Raw genomic sequence first — 23,468 nt, forward strand, 5'->3', positions numbered from 1 at the left:
AGGAAAGATGTATATGTTCGTAAGTGCTTGTGTAACTGCTTTATGAATCCGGGTCCTGGTTCTCCAGCACTTCTTTTTTGTTGCCTGAATCTTATGATCTTTCAAAAACTCATCTCTCCTTCTGCTTGTGGCTTGGTAGCCAGTCAGCTACCATTGTTCACCTGTTGTTCAAGTGAACTCCATTGTTGCTGGAGTTTGTCAATATGGCATTTGTAGCAACTACCTCTTTGGCGGCGTTTCTTGTTTTGACCGGACCTTCTCTCCTCTTCATCTGACTCAACCGGCTTTGCCCTGAGTGATATGTGGTAATTTTTTATTATTTATACTTATTTAACGACATGTTTTCAGCTTCGAACCTTTTTCTGGGGGTTCTGGCATTTGCATTGTGTAGTGGCAGCCAGATGTAAAGAAGTGTTTTGAGATTGTTTTGAGATTCTCTCTTGGCTTTTAGGGCAGTTTTCGTAAGTTGTGAATTCAGTTCTGATCCCCACATGCACGCATGTCCCCTCCCCCTGCCTCTACAAGGAAACAGGATTCTGGTCCATGGTTGTTGTTGGTGGAAATTGTCGCAGATGCCTGTCAGATCAGATTTAGCTTTCAGGTGCCTGTGACAAAGTGCTGGAGCTGTTTCATTACACTCAATTATCTACTTTTTTTTGCTTTATAATGTTTTCAAATACCTTTTACTGACATCATGCTACCATTTTCTTGCCTTAGTCACTTTGGATCTGTAAAAAACAATTCATCAACTATGCTTTCCTCTTTTGGGTCATCAGGAAGTTCTGATCATTCTTCTGCCAGTGTATTTTTTAAATCCACACACTTGGCAACTGGGTTTCAAACAGCACTTCAAGAAGTTTTGCATTGGATCCAATTAATTTTTGTGTTTACTTGTATTGTAAGAATGGGGAAAGATATTGGATTGAAATATAGAAATTGCATGTTACAGAAATTTACTTTACTTCTGAACTGTACAATATATGATAAATTGTAATTATTGTAGCCCGAATAGTTTTTAACAATTTAAATATCTTCACATTTCATTGCTAGAAGGCAAAAAAAAACTGAAAATATTTTGGAAAACTGAATCCCCCATTTCAAATTTCATAGGAGTTTCAGAATAGGAGCCGATCTTTCTTGGGGAAGCAGCATGGGTGGCGGGTCGAACTTGCCAGCCTATGACAATCCTCATAATATCACAAATCACCTTGCAAAGTTCTGTAAGGCTAGCCCCACCAAGTATCTAGCCTCCAATCTTTGACAGACAGACCTTTTCTTTTATAGATATAGATAGATTATGGCAGTGAAAAATTATCTTAGCGTCTGGTGCACATTTCAAAATCGAACTTTCTGAATGGTTCTAAAAATGTTAAACTATTGCTTTTACTTGATTGGAAATCAAAACAGATGTTAAGAATATAGGCTTGATAAGTTTAGCACTACACACAGAATCACAATAGCGTGATGCATCAAAATGCATCACACTATTGTGATTTCTGTGTGTAATGAAGTAAGGACAAAGAGGTAGAACGGCCTATTGACATAGCTCGAGTGCATGGGGGAGTTGTGTAAAATCCTGGTTTGTGTCTCGGAGTGGCTGCAGGATCCAAGTAAGTTCAGTAGAACTTCTGGTTTCAACTCTTTTACCATGTTGTAGCTCAGTCAATTAAGGCAGCGTCTGGGATGCTCTCGGACGTAGGTTCGAATCCTCGTCACAGCCGTTGTGGATTTGTTCATTTGATAAGTCTAGGTTTTGAGAACCCATCCTCCTCCACCTGTCCTTCACACTAGTAGGTTACCTGTCCTGTAATCTAATCCTCTAATCCATCCCTCCTATTACCACCTAACTGCATCCTCCATCATTACTGTCATGACATTCCCCCTACCCTCCCCCTCCCTACGTTAGCCTTCCCTTTACCAATCGGCATCAACTTGTGCTAATCATTCTTTACCCACCTGCAGTTACCTATCAATATCTGTAGGGAGAGAGTTCTAGCTTGAGAGTTCTGTTTATTTCTGTTGTGTTAAAATGTGATGGTGTTCCAGTTATTTTCCACAATTGCTTTTGAAGCTCTGGTAGCAATTCAGTATATTATATCCTTTGTACTCCTTGTATTCATATATTCCCAGTACTCCTTGTACTCATATACTCCCAGTACTTGTTGTACTTGTATACTCCCAGTATTCCTTGTACTCATCCTCCCTGCTCTCATAATATTGTATGCTCATAATACTCCCTGGATTCATTATAATTTATACCTTATTCTGCCTATAATCATTATTCTTGTTTTCTTTATACAGTACTTATTTTACTTGTTATGTTCATTAAAGGACCATGAAATCATTCCACTCGTTAAACTCATTACTCCCTATGTATTCATTACTCCACACTCTTCATATCCTTCTAAATGCCGACCCAGGGTTACTCCTCTTGATCGGCCGAGATCAAGACATATCTCGTCTTCCCATATAATGATAACCTTGGTTTGCATGAGGTTTTCTAGCAACAAATTGCTTATGCAAATTGCAGTCAACCTTTGCTTTTGATCTTTATTTTTTTTTACTTCATAATTTAATTATGGCCAATTTTTCCCAACAGCTTTCATGGCACCCATCACATGAGGGTAGATTACTATTTGGCACTGGATCAGGCCAGGTAGGATATGTGGATGTATCCAGTGGACGTGTATCCTCATTTGCTTACTACCATCAAAAGGCTGTGTACAAGGTTGAGTGGGGACCACCAGTCTGTTCTCAGCAAACAGGTTAGTTAAGAGCAAAGCATGTTGTTTTCATTTATTATTACTTCATTAGGAAGTCATTTTAAATTTGCTGTTAAATTTTGTTTATATGCTGCCCTTACCATAAGTGCACTTTCCTACTTCATTCTCGAAATTAGTAAATAACGTAAGCATCTTTGCCTGAATGAACATTCTTCTCGGGCTTATTTTCAGTTCTGGTACTCAATCCAGAGTACCAGAACTTTCATGTAAAGCAATTCCTCAATTTAACCTCCATGTTAAACTTGCTGGATGAAGTTACATTATAGTCTGTTTTGATTTAATATTTGCTGCATCTATATTGATTGTTGCAAACTTATTTTTCCAGCTTGAATTCCTTATAATATCCTTCTTTATTTTAAGTAAAAATAGCCCACTTAAATTTTGGAGAGCCAGTGCCACTCTTGTGCACTTGCTGGCCTCTTGCAATTCATTATGGATGGGTTGCAGTGAAAAATTACAAAAGACAGAACAGTATTATCATTTGTGTTCAAGAAGGTAAATATTTTTTATAAAGATAAAAATTGTTATAAATCATAGGTATGCATAAGGGCAACATTTTTCTAGTATAGAATAAACATTAGTTAAGTGAGGTATTCCTGCACTAATTTGTTGTCAAATCCTACTCCATGTAAACCATTTCTGAAATAATTGCAAGATAATGCCAAAATGGTGTAAGAACCCAGTTGCAAGCAACTTCACCACAGGGCATTAAGGATTAAATACTGTAAAAGTAGAATGATTATAATTAGCATGTTTATGCAGATTTTTCAATATTGTTTTTGATTTCAGGACTGACAGATGATTGGTGTGCATATTCATTTGGAGATAGAGAGATTGTTATTCGCACTTCATCTGACCCCATGGCAGGTCTGTTAATACAATAGTTATATGCTTTAATGCCATTACTGGAACTGATTTTCCAGTGTCACATTTGGCATTCATGAATTATTGACATAAATATCTTTGGCACTTTTTTCTATATTGGGAGCTTCATTGAAACTGCTTTATATGGTACAGTAACATGTTTTTGTATAAAATCTTAAACTGTTTGATGAATCTTGGTCCAGAAAATATTTGATATTTTTTTTTTGTATACTATCTCTAAAATCATCTAGCAATTCTTTATCTTTTAAATTTTATCTATGACCATTTAAAAGAATAATAATAAAAGCAAACTTAGATTTGGTGACCTTGGTAATTTTATGATAACTTTTTCTTCCTCAAATAGTAATGAGATTGGTTTCATATTTTGTTTCATAAAATCCATTATGGTACTTAAGGTTATGAACAAATAACAAAAATCTAACATGCATGTATGTGTATCTAATTCAGACTAATTGTCACATTTTCATGCTTGTGCTATAAATATTAAATTGTCTAATACATTTTCAGACCCAGTTCACCTGCTCAAGTTGATCCCAGAGTCAGATTCTGGGAAGATTCCCAAGGATATTACAGAGTTCTCCTTCAGCCCAGACTACAAGTATTTGGCAATAGGATCACAAGATGGGTATGCCATTTTATTTTTAATTCATGTTTTAACTTCTCTACTGCTAGGAAGCAAGTGTGTAAAAAATCTTTTAACTGTATTATTAGGAGGCAATTGGTAGTCCACCCTGCCCTGATGGTTTTGTCATGGTTATTTATATACAAATCTATCTACCCCCCTATGCCTTAATATCTCTGAGAGCTCCTCATCTGGCAGTTTCCACAGCAAAAAATTCCTGAGGAAACAAACTTTTCACTCAAGCTCTATAATCCACCCACCCCTACTTTTCAATCTCCATTACCCATCCTCCCACCTTTCAAGTTCCATAAAGCCTCCCGTCCCATCTCCATTCAAGCTGCCGGAAATGTTTACTCCATTCCAATTTTTGTTTTGTCATTTCCTTATTATCTTTGTCACGTCTAAACTTAGCATATTGAACTTATCTGCCTTAAAAACCTTTTGCCATTCCAGTTTAATGTTAATGTATTCCCTACACATTCTACAGATATATGATCCTTCCTTTCCTTTCTGGGGTTCTGAATGTGTGAGGGACCAAAGCTACTTTTGCCTTTAACAGGTAGAAATTTTGGGAAGATGGGTTTCACTCTTATAATACAGGGGATGCAAGGCTGATTGCACCATATTATGGGCGGCAGTGAGGTTGCCACATTTCTATGTATTCATAAGTGTATACAGTTCAGTATATACTCTACAGGTTTTATAATTCCTTTCAGACAGGTGCGAATTTATCAGAGCTGTGACCTGAAGTTGATGGTGACACTAGTTGTGGTGAGAAAGGCTGTTCAGCATCTTCTTTGGCAACCTGCTACAGACTCTGGCATTCCATATATTTTGGCTGTTGGCTCAAGTGAAAATAAAATACAAATTTTTCACTTAGAAAAGCGTCTTAAAGGTTTGTATATTTCCATTGTTATTTCAACACGATGTTGCTAGTCATCATACAGTATCCTCACACAAGTCATTTGCTTGCTAAACTATGGTTAAGTTCACCATTATAATATTTGATCATAATTCAGTATATCTTTTATGATTTCATACATTTGACAGGAGAGGAAGTTGGCAGCATTGTAACACAAGCAAGTCAAGAGCTGTGTGGTCATGAGGCACGAGTGGTGTGGTTGGCGTGGTCGCCACACAAGGATGGGCTCCTGGCCTCCGCTTCCTATGATCACACTGTTCAGTTATGGGATACAAAAACAGGTAATATGTGTTAATGTTTGGTTGCAATTACTTATTTTTCCTGTTAACATGGGGTACCTTCAAAAAGCATTAATCTCTATTCCTATTGTACACTTAGAAGCAGGTTCTGAAAGTGGAAATGTGGCTGTTTCAAATCCTAATGCATTAATTACTCTTCATGATATAATGTATAAACATCAGAGATTGATAAAGTTGCTTTACCAACTTCCCTTCCCTATTTCCCACTATCTTTGTGATGTCAACAAAATTCTTTCCCAATTAAATCTTTCCTTTTTTGTATATTTTTTCTTTATAGGAGAACCAGTGGTCAACTATGGCGGACATTCAACAAGGGTTTTCCGTGTTGAGTTTAGCCCAACTGATCCTGACCTGCTGTACAGTTTTGCGGAGGAAAACAATGTACATAGCTGGCGTCCATCAAAGTTGAATTGCAAAACATCTAGTGACAGTAGTGGTAAGATAGAGTATTAAAAATACATACAGTACAGTTAAGTAGAACCTCGAGTGACGAGCGCCTTAATTGGCGAGCATTTTGGGTAACAAGCGCCCTGATCACTGACGATTCATCTCGTATGGCGAGCGCTCGTTTGAATAACGACAACACCACGTGGTGGGGTCGCGCTGCTTCTCGCACATTCTCGGATGCCTCCGACGATGCAAATAATTTTTTTTTTTAAAGATGCTAATGATGCTGGGAGATAAAAAGGTGACTGCTGTGATGTTGCTAAGAATTTACTTTTTTGTAGAAAAAAAGAAATGAAATTTTTTGAAAAACAACAAATGTGAAAAAGATTCGTTCGGTGTTTGGCAGGTAGGCTGCTCCATTATTTAAAACATTGAATATCATATTGATGTTTTTCGATGGTAGAACGGATTAATTTGATTTCCATTATTTTAATTGTGGAAATTTGTTTTGAAAGTCGGGCGTTTCACATAAGCTCGGTGCCGGAACAGATTAAATTCGTTATTCGAGGTTCCACTGTATTCCTAAATATTTATTCCTAAATATTAGTAGTGATATTTAGTGTTCTTTAAAAAGTCTTAGAGATTTTGTATATACAGGTATTTTAAGTTTTTAAATGTCTTGAGAGCCAATGGAAAGTAAAGTACAAGAAGCAGCAGCACTCCATAATCCAGTAAATCAGTTAATTACAGCAGTATCTTACTGCTTCATTAGACTAGATATACTGTACAATGCAGTGCTTTTTACCAGGGCCAGCTTTAAGTCAGTTGGACCAATTGATCCCAATTTGCCCCTGTACTCAAGGGGCCCTGGGCTAGGGTGATCTACTATAATCTTGTCTCCAGTTGGGCCCTGCCAGAAATGTTTCCAATTGGGCCCTGCCATTCCTAAGGCAGTCCTACTCCTCATGTGCTATATATACACGTTACAAACTGTGTTCTGCCCAGTTTGACAGAGTTGTGACATCATTGCAAGACAACTTGACTTCACCATGGCTAAAGTCAGTCGCATACAATTTTTTTACTGTGATCAGAGAATGTATTTTAACACTTTCGCGTTCTGATGACAGTCTCGACGTCATAAAACCAAAATACACAGAGGCCCTGATGATGATAACACCATCATCAATTAATAGATTTGTAAAAATTCCATTTATTGTTCGCATATTATGGGACTGGTTTTAAAATGTGCACCGTGATATTGCGAACAATTTTATACCACAATGAATGACGTAGTACAAAAATGGAAGTAAGAAAGCTGAAAAAGAGTATAGACATTTGATTGTAGTTTGTGGGCTCATGCCCAACGTTGAGATGAGAAAACTGAAAAGATTCTGAACATTTGAGTGGTTTGTGCGCTCATGGTCAACGCTCGGCCTACCTTGTGGTGCTCGGTGGGTCGCCCACCGGGCACACGAAAGTGTTAACATTATTAGAAAACGAAATTAGTGTGAACTTTTTTCAGCGCACCAGTGTGTTGTCTGCAATAAACAGGGGGTGCGGTGGTCAAGAAAGCTTGTGCTTGTAAGAATAGGACAACTCTTGAGACTGTCATTATATAAGGAAGGTACAAGGTTGATTGCTTCATAATAAAATTGTGATAGGAAAGGGGGGAAAGGGAATTTATGCTAAATACCAATACATATAAAAGTTAAATCTTTTACAATATTAATTATCTAAATATCTTCTTTTCAGCAACACTGAAAGAGTTTCGGCCTAAAAGAATAAAAGAGAAAGAACAAGAAACAATTTTACAAAAGGAAGCTGAAAAGACAAAGGATACACCTGCTCCAGCTCCTTCAAGTGAAAGTTTGTGTTTAATCATTTATATTATGTAGTTTAAGAGAGTTGATGTTCAGACAAGTTTATATATGCAGCATGTTATAGTTGTGCTATAATTTAATTGGTGTACAATATTGTACACCAGTATTGTATGTTGGTATACTTAGAGGAAATAGTACATTGTTTATTTAGACATGTATCATTAAAGACCTTACAACTTTAGCCAGGATATGTCATTTTCAATTTACTCAATCTATCATTCAGTATATGGAAGGGAATAAATAAGATAGATAAGAACTGACTTCACAGAGAAAAGAATGAAAGCAGTTTTCAAAGAATTGCATGAAAGCACTAATATTTGTACTCCCTAATATAGTTACTTGGGGAATTATGCTTATTGATTGTATTTATAATTATATTCTATGTCTTAAATTCTTATGTCCTGGTGTCGAGTTACTTGGGCCATATTTCTATTAAAAAATGGAATCGATACATTATTTGTGAATTGTGAATCATTACTGTGAACTTTTTTTTAACCAAATTGAAAAGAAGTTTTTCTTTCAAAAATACTAAAAAAAATATTACTGTCATAATTGATTTTTGCCCCATATTTATTCAGGATGGGAACAAAGCTGAATCCGAGTTATATCAGTGAAAGAGTTAGCAAGATTTTCTTGCACAAAATTTAATAGATTTGAATGTTGACCAAAAGAAATAATTGTCTAGATTTTTATATCGTGCATTAAAATTGTGTGACATTAGGTGCTGAAATTGTGGCAGCTGTCTTACAAAGGGATTTATATGAAGGGAAGCAGTCTTATGGTAATGCTATTCATTCTTGCATATTAGTTTATTGGAATTATTTTTTTATTTTCCCCCCACTATTATAGTTTCACCTCTGTATATCCTCTCATTATTATTTGACAATGTTGTATTTTTCAGAGTATTTTGAATAACATTATTTTTTTGTTTGTAATAAACAGAAAAGACAGGAGCCACCAGCAGTAACAATGTGTCGAATACTGCTACAAATAATGCTACTGGAAGCAATAAGAAAACTCCATCCAAGTCCTTCTTCCCAAAACTTCACGTGGTGAGCTCGCGTAAGAAGAGTTTTCACCAGTTGGCCATCCTTTGTCTTCTTAATCGGACCAAAGCAGGCGGCACTGAAGACGTGACTAATGGAAAAGATGACGAAATAGAAGAGGAGGAAGATTTGGAGGAAGATTTAGAAGAAAGGTTGGTACATAGTGCAAGGATCAATCACTGCAGTATTTGGTATAGCAAGGACCACTCCAGCTTACTGATTGCACTCCGTTTTCTGATAGATATTCATCAATGTAATATTTATCCACAGCAGTTTGTATAGTTCTAATTTTGTTTACACAGCTATCTTGTTACTAGGAAGAAATAAGTGATTAATCTCTATTATTAATAAATTATACGTGCACATTCCTCTTCTTGTTTTAGTGTTACTAAGGATGGAGTTGTGGATGATCTTGCCAACATAGTGGAAACATCTGAAAAGTATCGATGCCTGTTAGAAAAGGACACAGAAATGGCCGATCCAAGTGATTTCATCTATGCACTCAACATGTATGGAAAACCGCAACAGTTGGATTCACTTTTGGCTGCTGAAAGTAATTACCACCAAAGCACTAATTTAAATATTTTCTAGATTTTATAATGTACAACATAACATTTCTCAAGTTAACATTCTCTAATCAGTCTCATTCTCTAAACTATCACAATTGCCACATTTACTAAACCAATACAATACTTCATAAATTATTACTTTTATTGTTTACAATTTGAACATACCACCTGTATGTTCCTCAGGCAATGAATGAATGGAAAGTTGTATATAACAACATTTACAAATGTCCATGCACTAATTTAAGTATTTTTGTAGTGTGAAATGAGGCCATTAAAATTGTATAAGTTCATTTTATTTTTAACATTCTTTAAATGGTATGATTTTATTGATTTTAAGATAGCAGAACACTAATATTGGGAAGGAGGTTAACAAAACCTCTGGTACATAGGCTGTTGGGTAAAATTGGTTCATAATTATCCTTCATCTGAAAAGAATGTAATATTTTATTCAGTGTATTTATAGTAATATATTTGTAAATGGTTTACTTACACAGCCTACATGAATTTTGTTCTCAGTTCAACATCATGAAGCGAGGGGAAATGTAGGACAGACTGGTTTTATGCACTGCTGGAGAGGGTCACTGGATGAACACATTCGTTCTGCTGCCAGACACAAGAAGCTCACCCCTTTCTTGGTGGCATCTGCACCACAAGTTTCTATAAAGTGAGCATTATTAATACATTTCATTATTATTATTATTATTATTAATTTATGTTCAGTAGAATCCAGGTCTTGCATGCTAGGATTTAATGTCATCTATTCCTACATGGAGTTAAAATTTGGAACATATTTAAATTTGTTTTTCACGAGTACATAAGTAGTCTGTAGTTGGTCCCACACTTTTGAGCTACCCAAACTAAATTGTTGTAAATACAATACTGTATGTAAAAACCTTAGAGCGAAGTCAAGTGTCTTGCTGTATTTCTCTGTATTTTTTGGGGCAGTTCATCTCGGTTGTAGGTTGATCTCTTATATCCATGAGATCCACACTCGTGGAGGAGGACAAGACAGCTCAAAAAGGTACCTGCCCCTGGTGTGCCAAGATTGTCATCAGAAGCCTAGCATATTCACTATTGTATTTATGCCTGTGGTGTAAGCTAAGGAAAGCTATTGAGGTGCTGGTAAGAAACTCGCATTTCACTACACTAAACATTTTCATTGCACTTAATTCTTTTTAAGTAGCAGACAAGTAAAAATATTTTGCCCTCAGATTGTGGGAGTTGGCGTGTGAAGCTTATGCAGAGCAGTTATTGGATGAAGGGGATGTTATCACTGCTGCATCTTATCTTGTAAACATAAATAAGGTAAGAATAATAAAGAAGATATTTAGACCAAAATGTAGTAGTAAATTGAATAGCCATTGTAGCTCAGTTTTGCAATCCAGTGCAAGGTTGATTTAAACTGTGTGAAACTCAGGAATTGTATGCCATATGAAGTATTAATGCAGTTTTGCATAATACATAATGAGTGTTGTGAGGGTTCTTGAAAATGCCATACTTGAAGTTGTTGTGCCAACAACCCCTAACATGGTGAGGGAGAGTGCGCTACTAAATGAAATGAAATGAAATGTACAGGTATTTGGAATGTACTAAGTACTTTTAATGTTCTAATGTTCTAACAGTCTCCGTGGTGTAGTGGTAAGACACTCGCCTGGCGTTCCGCGAGCGCTATGTCATGGGTTCGTATCCTGGCCGGGGAGGATTTACTGGGCGCAATTCCTTAACTGTAGCCTCTGTTTAACGCAACAGTAAAATGTGTACTTGGATGAAAAAACGATTCTTCGTGGCAGGGGATCGTATTCCAGGGACCTGCCCGAAACGCTACGCGTACTAGTGGCTGTACATGAATGTAACAACTCTTGTATATATCTTAAAAAAAAAATAAGTACAATTAGGCAATCTTACTAAGCTCTAAGTTTGTTATTTATTTCAGGTCAAAGAAGCTGTTTCCATGCTACTAAAGCATCGGCACTATCGAGAAGCACTAGCCATAACCAAGTGTCGTCTGAGTTATGACGAAGAGATGTTGGAGAAAGTTACATGTGCTTGGGCTGCTTCTGCTATCTATGAAGGAAATTTTGATATTGCTTCTATCCTGTGAGTTATCATGCCTACAGGGTCAGATCTAATTGTTATTGGGCCCTAGGCCAAAACAGCTAAATGGGCCTTGTCAGTGTGCTATTCAAAGGCTAAATGTATACATAGACAGCTCATATCTATATCTAATGATCAAAGTTATGTTATGCATAGTTTTGCAGAATCCATATTTCCATACTGTTCTTATATAAGTTAAAAAAAAGTACTGGTTTTTGGCTATGACCTACTTGGCCTATTGGGTAATCCAGCCCTGATTATAGTCTAATACTTCCACCCATTCATTGTAGGAATGGTTGGTTAGCGGTGTGTTTAAATTAATTTTATGATTTTTCATCATATCAGTACAGTACTTAAAATTTCAATCTTTACTCACTCCAGAAAAGTTGCACATGGTAATAAAATATTAATGAATCAATAAATGCTGGAGAGTGTACAGTACATGATAAAAACAGGTAACCTTGTGGTTCTTACAACAGAGAAAGTGTGTATGTGGCTAGATGCATGAGCAAGAATGTTAGCACACAAGCTCACACAATATCAGTGATAGTATTTGATTACTATGTGCAAGGCTACTAAACTGGGATGTATTAAATATCAACCTTATTTTCTGTTTTGTTTTTTCTTTTAGACATTTGAGCATTGGTCATGTGGAAGAGGCTGCACGCTGTATGTCCAGGAGAAGTGATCCAGGGTCATTGTTTGTTTCATCTAAGATATATGAGCATGTAGGAAATGCTGATTTGGCCAACTCGGTTGGCTTGTTAGCCCTCAAAGAAGCGTGTCTTAAACACGAGCATCATAAGATCGAGCCCTTCCTCGCTCACTTGCCTAACCTTAATGTGAGTATGCAATTAATCCTTTGAGACCATCTGCTTTTTCTTATTTTAAAGGTATATTACTTATTTTTTATTATGGAAGACTTTACACGAATACTATTAATACATAGTGGTGCCGTTAATTGTGTATATACGATGTGCCTTCAGCGACATTTACTCAAATTGTGTATAGTACAGTATACAATATGCGCCCTTTAAGGGATAAAGCACAGTTCTATTTTTAATACTCGGCTCTAAGACTAGATCTATTGAGAAATGTATATTTAAAATCCAAATCTTAAGGCAAAGCAATTATATGCAGATCATATCTTTTCTTATTTTTATATTATGTTTTCTCTCCTTCAGTGAATGTCAGAGTTTAGGTTGGTGTAAGTGCCAGAAATGTTATTCTGAATATGTTTATGAAACCAGCACTCCTTAATTATTTATTAGAATGACTTCCCAGGATATTTCATAGAAAAACTTGAGTTGAAGAAAACATTTGGGTATAAGACGTTGATGGGCCTGCTTCATTGTGTCATGGTCCCTCCTTTGAAAGATAAGCTTAAGGGAACTGGACAGAAAAATAATGGCAATGAGGGCGAAATTTCCATAGACAGGTTCTTCTGGTATTTGTCCATCAAATGATAGGATAAAAGTAAAGTTTTACTTAATGACATTTGCCTAGTTACTATCTGGTGGCATACTACACTCTCACCATCTTTCACAGGCTTTTTGTTCCATTTGAATTTATTAGGGGTTACCTTGAGGTGCTTCCGGGGCTTAGCGTCCCCGCGGCCCGGTCGTCAACCAGGCCGCGGGACTGATCAACCAGGCTGTTGGACGCGGCTGCTCGCAGCCTGATGTATGAGTCACAGCCTGGTAGTGTATTTGTTTTTATTAGCTGTGTAAAATTATATTCATAATGTGGTATGATGCATACTGAATAATTAGTGCTAATCACCTTCAAAAGGGGATAATTAAATACTGAATCGTAAATATAGAAACATACTTTCATGTTAATATCAAGCCATTTAAGTTCAAACCATTTAAATTGTAGCTTTGCTAAATGTTTGTTACCCTAAAATGCTATTCAACAGTGGTTCAAGACAGTCTCTTGCTGCCAAAGTGTTATCTTGGACTTACTACAAGAAGTTGGTACACAGAAAGGAGGTCACATTAATTACCTTATGAGAAGTAGAAAGGAACAGACTAATAAAGCCAGTCAAGAGACCCTGATTGAAGGGAACTTAGTGAATGGAAATGCTGATGCTGAGGAGAAAAATGGTATTTGTGCTAATGGAAATGGTGAGGTAGTAACAGAGAACGAGTGTTGTGTATCTGAAGAGTGGGTTCCTCTACTAGAGCGAATTGAAGAGGCATGGTTAGCACAAGGCATTACTCAAGATCAATATCCCCAGCTCTACGAGGCAGTCACCCTCAACTTCTCCACTCAGCAGATGCCCACTTCAGTCAAACAGGTATTGTTTGTTTAAACTTTGAGAAAATGTTGCATTTAATGCTGAAAACATAAGGTAATTTAACACTTTCGCGCTCCGTGGAAACTCGCGGTTGACAGGGGGTAGGTGGCCCCTCCATGCGGGTAAGCGCGCGGTGACACCCAAATGTGTATACTTGTTCCAGCTTTATCACCTTAATTCTCGTGCTACGTCGCTCGTTTTGGTATCATTGTGTTCGCAATTAAATTCTCTACAGGTGTGTATAAATATAATGTCCAAAAGCCTAGCGTGACTCCCAACAGCAAAGCGTAAAGTCGGCAAAAACGCACAAAATCAGTAACATGTGCATTCTCGTTCCATTTTTTTACCTTAATTCTCGTGCTACGTCGCTCGTTTTGGTATCATTGTGTTCGCAATTAAATTCCCTACAGATGTGTATGAATAAAATGTACAAAAGGCTGGAGTGCCTCCCCGCAGAAAAGCCTAAAGTTACCCGTGAACGAGCACCATTTTGTACATTGCAACCTAATGTTCAACTCGTTCAATTTGATAACATCAAATTTCGTGCTACGTCGCTCATTTTGGTATCAAATTGTTCGCAATAAAAAGGCGATTATTTTAAAACTAGTCCCAGAATAATAGAGCAATAACTGGATTTTTAACAAATATTTTAATTCTGGACGCTCATCATCACAAATTTATTTATATCTTTCCAGTGTTCTGACATAAATATTTGTGTTACATCTTTCATTTTGGTATCAAATTATTCGCAATAAAAAGGCGCACATTTTAAAACAAGTCCCAAGATAATAGGACAATAAATAGAATTTTAACAAATATTTTAATATTCAGACCATAGACCTATTTATAATATTTCAAGTGTTTGGACATCAAGTTTCATGTTATATCTTTGATTTTGGTATCAAATTGTGTGCAATCTAAAGGCGCTTATTTTAAAACCACTACCAGATTGATCTGATAAAATTTAAATTTTTAAAAAATATTGTAATGAGTGACGCAGTATTGCGTCGTTGGAACACATTCAGTAGAAAAGTGAGTGACGAATTATTCAGTCTGTGGAACGCGAAAGTGTTAAAAAGGTTGTATTTAAATTGGTGGAAGATAAAATTTAAATTAATTTACTTTAATCAAGGTATTGTAAAATTTAAAGAATTAAAATGTTACCTTAATGTTTGGTATAAAAGGTTAGCAGATCCATAAGTAAAATTTAAAATAGTACATAGTGTATAGGCATATGGAATATACATTTTAATTTGGTTACAAAGTTTTATAGTAATGCATCTATAAGTAGGAGGGAAGTTTTAGTCAGAGAGCAATTTGTATCTGATTAAAAGTTTTTTAAGCCCCAGGCATATTTAAAAAAAAAAAAAGTAAGGATAAAGTGAACAGTTGTGTGTGAAAAGATTTACACAAGATTTATGAGCATAGTAAAAGTATTAATTTAATTAAGAGGTATTAAGAAGCATTGAAAGGAAGCAAGTTACCTCCTTGTTGTGGTCCTTAGGTCATGTTAACTGGTAGCAAATATAAAATGTAAACCAAATTATATTATACACATGCATACATATTCAAATAACAATAAATGATCTAACTTGGTCCAGTACCTGGCCTAAATCCCAACATACGAAGCAGTCAAGTATAGTTCTTGATTCGGCTTTCTATTTATACTAGTATAAGAGCATAAGAATGAAGGAAACTGCAGGAGGCCTTTTGGCCCAAACTAGGCAGCTCTGATTTGTATCCACCCATACTTTTTCCCACAGTATATATATGTTAACCCTACGCTTGAAAGTTTGGTGATCCTAGTGATCTTGTGTCTCATGTTTCCCGGTAATGCACTCCATAAATTAGCAACCGTTTCCAAATCATTATTTACCAAGGTCTTTCCTGAATCTAAATTTCTCCAATGTGTATGTATGCTGTCATTTATGTTGTTGATGTAATAACCCCTAGAATGAAATTAAGTTGATATGCTGAGCCAATTCCTATACAGTACTTTCATTCTTATTTGTAGTTTTTGTTTTGTATCAGTTATACTGGGAGTATAATTAACATTTTTCTTAGCTTTGGTTCCTAGTGGCAGTGGCATTGAGTGAATGTCTGTTAAGCTCATGCCAGGAGACATGGGACCAACATCTCACTAGTGCCTTGAGCTATGTTGTATCCTGGGGCAAACCTGACCACATCCTTCACCTCACACATGCATTACTTCCAAAAGGTAAGCTTAAAAGATTTTCCAATGCTCTGTGTTAAATGTACAGTACATGACACCTGTACATTTGTTAGGTGGATGCCAATCTAAATGTTTCCAGTCTAATCTTAATGAATGTTTAAACAGTCATTAAGAACATTTTGAGATATCCATTAATCTATAATTTAGTACCCAGATTACACTTATATTGTGTACGATGAAAATGGGTAGATTTTAATTAAACCTTTTTGTTCATCCAGGAGTAAATGACCTAACAACACTAGGAACGGCAGTGATAGAGCAAGAGGATAAAAATAATTCGTCAAGTGTTAATCATTTACGTCATCTGTACTACGCTGCAGAAATATCTTTGTTACACTCGTACCTTAAAACAGACGAGTCTTGGTCAAAACTTCATGATTATTCTTCAGAAATACAAAATCAGATACATGAAACTGAAAAGTTGAAATCAGTAACTGAAAATGAATCTGTGTCTTCTGATGGTCAGGTCACTGTAGAGTCCAAGTTGGCAAGTTTGACATTATCAGCAAATGATTCAGAGAGCAGTGATTCAAAGCAAGTGGAGAAAGTTGAGCATGATAGAATATATTGCCTTCCCCAGTCCAGTGATGAATTGATTGCCATTTTGAATTTTTATATTGATGGCATGAGTCCAGAGTACATGATTGCCCCAGAAATAATGGGACTCAGCTCAGGGCTAGCAAGCCCTGATAAACTACTACTAGAAATCATTTTGAAGCTTAAGGAGAAAGGTAACGTCAAAGAACAAGAAATAAGAAACCTTCTGTGTAAAGTTCCTGCTAATAGAACCAGATCTTAGTCAATTGTTAATATGCATTTTGTCTTGATTTGTGTTAGTGATTATTGGGCATTAAGCAAAATAAACACTTACAATGTCACATGCACAAGTTTTAACATGTTAATGTCACAACCCAAAAGTATTTTGGGGCATTGAACACCCAGGCACGACCAGTACTGATAAAATTATCTACTCGTAACTGTTTGTGATTACAAAACCAAAGTTTGACACATTTGTGAGACATGAATGTGTAATATTAATTTCTTGAACATTAAAACAAGTTAAGTTTAGAATTCTAAGAATTGTGCAGATTTTTGTTTTGTACTAATGTAAATGAAAAGTTTTAGTTCCCAGAAGAGGTCATTTTGCATTGTTTTCAATAGTAGGAAAATATTTCTTAGATTAATGCTTTAAACTACTCAATCTCACTTTTTATAAATTTATGGTGTAATGTGTAATGTGACTGTAGCAGGACTGGAGAGATAAGTTGGTTATGCAAACTTGTTGGCAGCCAGTGTTAAGGATATTAAGAACATTTTGGGGAAGTGTTAAATGATGCATGTATTCAGAAATAGACATTATTGTACCACTTGATGTACTGTAGTTACAAATATCTGCCTAAAACAGTACAGTTATTTGATAATTGAATTTTATCTTTTTCAGTAATATTTAGAATCCTCAGTCATTTGAAAATACCATTTTGTTATAATCAAATTTTTTATATTTACTGTACAGTATTTCTTTATTTTGGGCACATTGTTTTATTCTTGATATTGAACAGAAACACCTTCACACCTGCATCTTATCCTCTTAACTTCTTGTTATTGGTTTCTATAAATCACATTTACACGCATTGTTAATTATTAGTTGCTAATTTCTTTCCTTACATTTTAAAGTTTTTACTTCCCATTTTCCTTTAACCTTTTGGCTGCGACCAAGGGTGGATAGCTCTGCAGGCAACATAAACTTGAGCTTAAGGTCTTGGGGTGTTATTAAAATTAGGTGTAAATAAAATGCAAGCTCAAAAGATGATCATTGTATTTTCTGACAAAAGAGAAGTAGAAATGATCACAAGAAACAATATAGTATTTAAAAATTAAAATGGCAGTCATGAATAATATCCCAACAGTATAGTTTGTGCAAATGCTTCAACTTCATATACATCAAGAAAAGTACTGTAGTTCAATTTGTCATCTTTCATTCTTGACCTCAGGGTGCTCATGATTTATTTTAGAGCAGAAAAATTATCTCTTCCCCACTGCAGTTGAATGCCATAAAGTAAAGAAATGTATACAGTGTGTGGAAGAATCAAGGAGAGGTTATTTGACACAATTTACCTTCAATATCAGCCGAAGTTAATTTGTTTCATAAACGGTCTGATTTCATGAATATTTCCATCATCAGAGTTTATGAAACTGAATGTAACTGCAGCTGATATTGAAATTGAATGTTATGAGCTGCACTGCATATATCTAAGAAAATTGTTGTCTTTAAGCAATAGTCTTAGTGAGGATGGTCTTTTTATTTAGCAAGGTTGGAAATTAGTATGATTTCCTGTTTCATGCAAAGATGGTGGGGGTGGCATGGAGCTCAACCCTTGACCTGTCTATGACTATCCCCTGGACAAAGACCAGTTAAATTGCAAAGTTTGATGAGGATAGTCGTTAGTGTTTGGCCTCCCAACTTTGAAAAAACAGACACTCGGTCAGATGGTGTGTGTATTATCCTATACATGGGTTTATGTACCTCTAACCTTTCCACTGAATGGGTGTAGGGTGCGTGCTAAATGAACAAAATAGTCGTTAATGAATGTTACAATATACAAAACATATAGTGTCTTAATTATGTAAACTAGAATTGATAAATAGGTGTGAGGATTTGAACAAGGCATAGTTGAACATTTTAGTGCTACTGCTTTGGGTGACATTTCAGTTTGTTGCCAACAGATGGCAGCAGTTACTGTGTCCAGGCACCTATTTTGAAGGCGAGGCAACAACATTACAACACTTGAAAACATTTTTCGAAGGCAACTGATAGTTTGCATATTGCAGTATAGGCCTATTTTTTATTTGATTACCATTGCATTGCATAGCCAAAGGGTTAATGTCAAATCCTCCCATATAGTGTATCTACCAGTGCTTATTGCATACAAACCCAAATGTTCTTTATATTAATATCTAATGCTTTTATAGATAAAAGCATTAAAAGATATAGATGCTTTTATTTTATAACCAAAACCATTTCATTTCCCATTAAGCTTTTCTATGTAACTTGCCCTTGATTTTTTTCTCGTTCATATTTTTCAAATACCTATAAGCTTTAGTGTGATAAGCCATCATTCTTAGCTAGCAATAACCCATTTCGGACATGCCAAATGCTGACTTTGGCAGCCAACAGCATTAGCTCTTTATTTTTTTTTCCCCCCAATCATTAATTTATTGCTGACCTGTCTGTCACAAATATTGAGAAGATTGTAAGAAAATACAGCTTAAATATGAGTGGTTTGTATAATGGTGCGGCAGGTTTTCAGATCAAAATCAAATTACATTAACAGGGAAAACGGATACCCTTGTGGCAGCCACTTGATATTATTCTGTAATAACCGTCACGAATAAGTCTTGCCGAGAAGCGATCTAAATCGTGTCAGTCGTGCGACCATTCCACAAGCTGTATTAAAGGTGAGTTTGAATCTTCTGGCGAGAATAAAATACTGTAACTACATTATGTACAATGTTTCCAAAAAACTGCATTTGTGTTTGTATATTGTTACAATTTTCTATATGTTGGCTACAATTATATATATTAGCTGCATTTATCATTTATTTTTTAAACTTGTTTCTTGATATAATTTTTTCTATCAATTTTATTTTCATTTACATGGTACAGTATATGTAGTTCATACTTATTTCTGTAAGTTCATGTTGAAAACAATTGTGTGTGTGTAAAATGCCTGACATTTCTGAATAAAAATCAATCTCACTAATGAACAAATTGGAATCTCACTAATTTTGAAAATTGGTTGAAATAAATTTTCAACACCTATCATATTTTGTCAGATATGACAAAATAATAATTTTGTCATATCTGAGAAGAATAAAATTGAATACAAAACAGTAAAATGATTTTGTTGCTCTAGGTAACTTTAAATATGGCTATGATATTGTCTTGATGGAACAGCGATGTGTGATGTTAATGTTTGCTCAACATTTATTAATGACCATTTCAAAGTTTTACACATAGCTTGATCACAAAGCTGAACAGGGTTAGACTCCAGGCATGTAGAATGAATGTCCTAACACTTTTGCTGCTCAATGTCACACATTGCAGCATAAAACCAAAATACGTAGTATGCTCGATGATGCAAATAGGTGTAAATAATTTAAAAATGTGTAGAAATAACATTTGTCCAAATACTATGGGACTTGTTTTAAAATGTGTGCCAGTTTCTGCTCATTCTCTGTATACCCCACGTGGCATCCTGACCCCACTGTGTGGGCGTCCACCCACGCTGGAGGCTCACTGTTCTCGTGACAGCCACGGCCTCCCCTCGAGTCAAAAAGTTTCCCCATTCTGGTTATTTTATCTCGGGTATTTGTTGTTACCAGTTTTATAAACACTGCAAATTGACTTCCAGATGGATACTGATCAAGAACAGAGCCAATCCATGATGAAAACATTGAAAGAAACACGTATGAGAGAAAAGTTATTGTTTTCACTGAAAGTATAGAAAAGTGAGACTTATATGTTCTTATATGCAAATATCCCTTTACAGCATTCTATTGCGAACAATTTGATACCAAATTGAACGACGTAGCACAAATTGAGAAACCTGAAAAGAGTATAAACATTTGTGGGTGGTGGCGAGTTCCCATGTACCGCTCGGCCTACCTTGAGGTGCACAACGGGTTGCCCGCTGGACCAGCGAAAGTGTTAACAGACTCCATTAAGAAAAAAATCTGGTTATTTATCCTTGAATATATAATGATTATGCTCATTGTCATGTGTGTTTGTAAATCCTTTCTCTACGTCCAGCTTACATCTTTTCTCAAGGTGCTGTAAACAATGTTCTGAACAACTTTCTTGGAATTTGCATTTTTATATCTGGTAGAGTGCCTTGCATGGCGTGCATTATTAGACGATGATGTCATGATGCTCCCCAGCGACTCGCCAAGGGATGCTGCAGTTTCAGGTGCTTGCTCAATTGTCCTGGTTCCTGGGAACTGTGGGCAGGGATCTACAGAAACATTATTCTAACTCTGAACACCACAAGGTCTGTGCCTATAAGAATTAATGATACTAGTTAATTTAGCCAAATTAAGAATAATTTTATGGTTAATGAGATCTACTTGTATGTAACTTGTATATAACTGCTCAAGTATCAAAGAGAGATGCCTAATAGAAGGGGGTAAGTATTGATTATAGAATATTTAATCTATAAAAAATCACAGTTTTTGTACTAGCTCACATACATCACACTATGTATTTTATGTAACAACCTTTACAATTTCAAGACATCCTCTTTGTACCGATATTCATCATGTCTCGCATACCCGATTCAAATGGCATCTTATTACAACTGTTGGAAAGAACAAGCAGGTAGCCTAAAAACAAGCACATGGCTAAATTCTTTATGAAAGTAAACTGGGCAATTGATGATGCAATATATATAGACAAATTATCAACATAGTTTGCAATTTGGGAATGCTTTGACTCCCTACTATATCTACCTGGAGTATCAATGGTTAGCAAGGAAAGCACTAATAAAGGATTATTTTCAGCCTACCACTTCATGGAAAGGACAGCCTGGGAAGGAGAATGTTGACCGAAACCCAAATACAACACAAGCATGGCTGAAATACATCCAATAAGTAATGGCCAACACCCATTTGGCTCCCAGAAACTGAGCTTGGAAATTAGCTGTGGAACACATTAACAAACAAAGCCATAAACTTTTGAATATCATGAGTATAAACAGCCATCTGGCTGAAATGAACCAATTTGTGGATGGCCTAGGAGATGTGGGCCTTAGAACATGGGACATTAGATATAGGGTTGATAAACAAGATCATGACCCTACAAGTATGAGAAGCATGCAAATAGTGCTGCACTGCAGCCACTGGCCAGAGCATAAGATGCACTCTGACCAGACAAACAAAGCATCACTGACTGAAAGAGCTCATCCAGACAGCAGAAGTCTCGTGGCCAAAAACAAAGAAGGCTGCGGGGCAACAAAGAAAAGAAAATGACACCCCTAGACCAAGTGAAGAAGACCTGCACTTCAAGGGCGCCTGACAGCCGAGTGGACAGCACTTCGGATTTGTAGTCCTGAGATTCCAGGTTCGATCCCTGGTGGAGGCAGAGACAAATGGGCAAAATGTTTCTTTTACCCTGATGCCCCCGTTACCTAGCAGTAGATAGGTACCTGGGAGTTAGAAAGCTGCTACGGGCTGTTTCCTGGGGGTGTATAACAAAAAAGGAGGCCTGGTTGAGGACCGGGCCATGGGGACGCTAAGCCCCGAAATCATCTCAAGATAACCTTCATCTTTATGAAGTGCAGGCGTAACTTGTTTTGACTTTAAATTTTCAGTTCTTTAACAGATGTGGATTCTATGCGGGATTGCATACTCTGACTGGCCAATCCAGTATTGTGTATAGTTTTCTGAATAATGAAAATTTGGTTGTATACGTCAGTTGTCATGTAATTCTTCATGCATGCTTTGTTAGATGCATTGGACATGTGTGACTTGTGTATCCACTCCTTCCTATGGGATTTGTCTGTTGAGCCAGGCTGTTTATTGTTGTTAGTGTTCTTAGTATGAATACCATCCTTTTGTCAAGGGAGATGTGGTGTATAGGAGCTGCCTGAAAGCAAAATTTTCGATCTTGAAAATATGACTTGTCAGATGAGTGACTGCTAGTAGAACAGTGCAATTCTGACAGTAAGGCACAGGTGTTTTGTTTCAATAACAACCCATGAATTAGCTTTGTGTACAGTGTAGTAGGTACTTTTAAGGGGAGGTAAAAATACACTGGAAGACCTTGATACAACTAAAGCAGTGGAGGCAGATCATAAACTATGAGGACAGGTTTAAAGGAGCTCGATCTAACAACTAGAAAGAAGCAGCAACAGAGAGGAAGTTATTAAAATGTACAAAATACTTAGTGGAATAGTGTCCCCAATTCCCTCCCATTCCCTCAGGTTCAACGGTGGGCTGTTCATCAATTCCAGAACAAATGAGTTAGTTGTGGGTTGGGGCCGAGCCATCTGGTGGTGGATTTCAGAAACTAATAAGTTTGAGCTAGTTTTGAGTGAATCTGTTGTTTTTTAAGTGCTTTCAGATTTCTTTGTCAGTTTCAAGGCATAGTATTCTGTGAACTCTCCAGATTTCTGTAAAGCTTTGCTGACTTTCTAAATGCTTTCCCAGTAGGGTGGCAAATTGTCATTTGCTCTGTGCCACTATGAGGGGGCCAGGATCTGGCTCCGATTCCCGGTAGGCCAAACAACAATTGCAACTGGTGTGATCCATTAGAATGAGCAATCTCAGGAAGATAGTTTCATGGAGCCACCTCGGCTCCAGAAACCAGAAAAAGTTTTCTACCAGGAAAAGGCATTTCATTATGTTCAACACTTTTTTTTTTTTTAGTTGGGTTCATACAAGCAAATTAAGACA

The 23,468-nt window shown here is 36.4% G+C and overlaps 1 protein-coding gene across 3 annotated transcripts in view; it reads left to right on the forward strand.

Annotated features, from left to right (window-relative positions):
• LOC123759990 (gem-associated protein 5) overlaps nt 1-19,788 on the forward strand; it is a 37,643-nt gene extending 17,855 nt beyond the window's left edge. For all 3 annotated transcript variants that reach the window (XM_069325368.1, XM_045745291.2, XM_069325369.1), the window contains 16 exons: nt 2,600-2,765; nt 3,573-3,650; nt 4,176-4,293; nt 5,007-5,185; nt 5,341-5,493; nt 5,789-5,947; nt 7,651-7,764; nt 8,721-8,976; nt 9,208-9,377; nt 9,910-10,057; nt 10,605-10,698; nt 11,327-11,490; nt 12,119-12,329; nt 13,406-13,786; nt 15,851-16,004; nt 16,238-19,788. In XM_069325368.1, coding sequence (XP_069181469.1) covers nt 2,600-2,765; nt 3,573-3,650; nt 4,176-4,293; nt 5,007-5,185; nt 5,341-5,493; nt 5,789-5,947; nt 7,651-7,764; nt 8,721-8,976; nt 9,208-9,377; nt 9,910-10,057; nt 10,605-10,698; nt 11,327-11,490; nt 12,119-12,329; nt 13,406-13,786; nt 15,851-16,004; nt 16,238-16,818 — 3,126 coding nt within the window. In that variant the 3' untranslated portion in view covers nt 16,819-19,788. The remainder of the gene's footprint in view (nt 1-2,599; nt 2,766-3,572; nt 3,651-4,175; nt 4,294-5,006; nt 5,186-5,340; nt 5,494-5,788; nt 5,948-7,650; nt 7,765-8,720; nt 8,977-9,207; nt 9,378-9,909; nt 10,058-10,604; nt 10,699-11,326; nt 11,491-12,118; nt 12,330-13,405; nt 13,787-15,850; nt 16,005-16,237) is intronic.
• Nucleotides 19,789-23,468: the final 3,680 nt, after the last annotated feature.

This window comes from Procambarus clarkii, chromosome 16, assembly GCF_040958095.1.
Source record: "Procambarus clarkii isolate CNS0578487 chromosome 16, FALCON_Pclarkii_2.0, whole genome shotgun sequence".
NCBI lineage: Eukaryota > Metazoa > Arthropoda > Malacostraca > Decapoda > Cambaridae > Procambarus > Procambarus clarkii.